At 29.0% G+C, this 3,544-nt stretch overlaps 1 protein-coding gene across 1 annotated transcript; it reads right to left on the bottom strand.

Annotated features, from left to right (window-relative positions):
• Positions 1–556: 556 nt before the first annotated feature.
• On the bottom strand, positions 557–2,877 carry LOC128667836 (homeobox protein Hox-B3-like). The gene is made up of 3 exons (XM_053739544.1): positions 2,670–2,877; positions 2,141–2,283; positions 557–1,207 (listed from the first exon to the last, which is right to left on the bottom strand). The coding sequence occupies exons 1-3, from the start codon at positions 2,875–2,877 to the stop codon at positions 557–559; spliced, it is 1,002 nt and encodes a 333-aa protein (XP_053595519.1).
• Between the last annotated feature and the right edge of the window lie 667 nt (positions 2,878–3,544).

Genomic DNA, 3,544 nt, shown 5'->3' with positions numbered 1-3,544 from the left:
ACTTACAAGTAATTTAAAAAAGTATATATAAATTATAGTAATATAGTATATATATTACGGTAATCATTCCTATAATTATGAGTATAATTTCCATATGGAATCGGAATAGTTTCTATGGAATCATGGTAATTGTTACCATGTAACTATGATATTGTTACCATAATATTATGGTAATCGTTACCGTGATATTATGGTAACGGTTACCATAATATAATGATAATAATTTCCGTACATTATGGGAATGATTACCATAATATTATGTTTACAATAGTATTATAGGAACAGTTACCATAATTTTCCCTTCGTGTATTTTAACACACATTGAATGTGTTCGGCTTTTAAGGTCATAAGTAAAACTATAGTTTTTTATTGTTTATGGCCAAATAGTATTTGGCAAGTGGACTTATATTGACTTAACGCATGGCTTTGGAGTGCATAATTTACAAAAAGTATTCATAATTTAATTGGCCGGTTGAATTAAATATCTACTTAATACTTGACATCACTTATAGAAACATCAGTCTCACTCAACAACTGTATATCTATTTAATAATCATTATACATCTAGCACAGTGCTTAAAAAATTGGATCCATTGATATCGTCGAAAAAATCAAATGATGGTTCAGATTTTGTAGAAAAACTCAAATTTTGTTCTGAAGTCTGATTTTCTCCGATTGAGTATAAGTTAAGATCACTAACACCGATTTTAGAATTGGCATAGTAGTTTTCATAGTCATTACAATTCAGGTATTTATCTACAGGTTGTGAAAAATAACTACATGTGTTTTGGTTATTATTAATTACGTTCTTGGTTGAGTAGCAGCAATTGTTATCATTATTATATACGTTGGTGTTATAGTTTCCATAACTACAGCTCTCGGTGTAGTTAATATTTCCGGTTTGCTGACTCCCGCTGTATGCAGTTTGATAGTTGACGGTATGTGAAAAATAACTATCATATAATTTGGTGTTCGAGTCGATATTTTGTGGTAGATGATGATGATGATGATGATGTACTGTTGGCCTGAATCCAGCCGATGTATTCATTCTTCTGAACTTTGCATCTTCTGTGGCGATCAACTGATTACTCCTCTTTTTTACATCGTTATTTGCGGAAAATGAACTGATTTTTCCGTTATTGGTGTCTTCATTTTCCTTCTCTAATTTCTTCTGCTTCATGCGTCGATTTTGAAACCAGACTTTTATCTGTAAAATAATTATGAAATTAATAATTTTGAAATATCATATCAATGTATGGTTTTATAATAATTTGTAGACATTATTTTGTTACTAATTACGGATTCGCGGAGATATTCCTATATTAGGTGTAAAGAATCATGTAAGAAACTGATTTTTTTTTTATGTAACAAATTCTTACACCAATTAACTTTTAATTTATTCATTTATTTATTTATCAAATCAAAAATTCTATATTTTTAAATTTAAATTGATTATTGCACAGAAAAATTGTTTTCGTTTGAAATGCTATATAGTGTTATAGTAAAGCCGGACCATGTTGGCTACGTGACGAAAATTGAAATAGACACATGAAACAATTAGTACGACTACAGTAAAATTTCCAATGGCGACAGTAATTTGTGATATAATCACTGTCTATTTTACTATATATAGTAATTTTAGCAAGTGTTTATTTCGATTTCAGCTACGTGGTCAATATTGTCCGACTAAACTATGATACCATAGCATTTTAAACGAAAATAGTTTCATCGTCTGAGATTTTATCAATATTTACAAAGATCTTGCAGTTAGCCAACAATTAACAATTTTTTTACTCCATTAAATAAATTAATTAAAAAAAAAAAAAAAAAAACTAAAAATATGCACCTGTAGAGAAGTATAAAAATTATAGGTGCAATTTTTAAAATATTCGTTTTTTATCATTTATAAAAAAAATGATTAGACGTTAGCTAACTGTAGTATCATATATAAACAAACCCCTGATACTAATTTTTGTTGGTGATATTAGATAATTCAATTTGTGAATTTAATAATTCAAATAAAATATTTCATCAGATAATTAGCTTCTTATAAATGAGTTAAAAAAAAAAACACTGTTTTCAACACATATAATGTCAATTTCGCGAATAAGTAAAAATAAAAATAGAAAAATCATCTTACCTGTCTTTCTTGGAGTCCTAGTTTAGTTGCGGTCATAATTCTTTTTGGACGACATAAGTATTTGCTCTCGGCGAATAATTGTTCCAGATAAAGAAGCTGATCGTTGGAGAATGTAGTTCGTAGTCTTCTTTTTGAGTTACTACCTATAAAACAAAATGAGAATATTGTAATAATTATTTACTCACTTAATAGATAACTATTTATAAAGTTATTTTTATAAGTTGCAACGAAAGAACAAATAAATCATCAAAAATATTTACTAAAAAGCTTTTTATACTTTTTTTTTTATAAAATACTCTAAAAATAACACTTGATCTATATTAAATGAATTGAAACTATAGTTCACCGCAATAAAATTTCGAAAAGTTAGAATATAATAAACGAGTATGAATAATAAATTGAATTTTTAAAAGTACTTTACACACTTCAAGAAAAAAAATTTGAACAGCTAGCGTGATTATCAGTAATTGAAATAATAAATTTTAAGAAAAGTAAAAAAAAAAATTTGCATTTATAAATGTTTAATTACCTTGTGTTTCTTCTAAATCTTCCTCCACTTTTACAATATTTTCCAGTGGATTATTAGCAAACTGGACTTCATCAGAACTGGGGGATGGAGAAAAACTTGATTCTTCTGAGACAGCTGATCGTATACTTTCTGGTGAAGATGCGTAAGTTTGGAACTCCAATGATGGATTGTGTTCATTCAATATAAAGTCGAAATCGAAAGTAGACATTTTCACTTGGTTGTTTATTAAATTGTTAGATTTAAATAAATATCGGAAGTTTCAACAGTATGTACTAAGTTAGAGCGTAGATTTTGATGCTAACTTATGGAAGTCGCTGAGGTAACTGATGTCTGAAGCCTCCAGGTACGCCAATTTATAGGCAAACGTGGCTTGTACGTCACCGAACTGTATTCTATTTTCTCTGTTCAAAATTATCTACTTCTCCCTTCTCTGCCTTCAATATCCTGTCGGCTCCCAAGCGAATGTTTCACACTTACAGTAACTGCAGACAGTAACTGCAGTAAATGCAGACAATTTATAAAAAAAAATGTATGACCGATGGGCTACTACATATATTCTAATGAAGTAAGGTGTGAGTGCAACCTTGAATAGATATATTTTCATTTCATTTTTGAAATTGGTACAGTATATAATGAGCTTAGAGACAATTTGTAAAGCTATCAAACTTGAAATACGATTGATAATTTTCAGTGCTTATCAATAGTTGTGTAAATACATCCTTAAACATTCCAATAGCCTTGTATATATACTCTGTAAAAAACCTGTATGGGTTCACGCGATCTTCATCACTTTCATGTCGTACGAAGTTACAATAATACACCGACGCTTTTAAATGGCTTGATGCAATATACAGTTTGGTTGTTGCAGCGATTTG

The sequence above is a fragment of the Microplitis demolitor genome, chromosome 5, assembly GCF_026212275.2.
Source record: "Microplitis demolitor isolate Queensland-Clemson2020A chromosome 5, iyMicDemo2.1a, whole genome shotgun sequence".
NCBI classification, from domain to species: domain Eukaryota; kingdom Metazoa; phylum Arthropoda; class Insecta; order Hymenoptera; family Braconidae; genus Microplitis; species Microplitis demolitor.
Note: the sequence above shows the minus strand (reverse complement) of the source record. Positions and strands in the feature narration are given on the sequence as shown.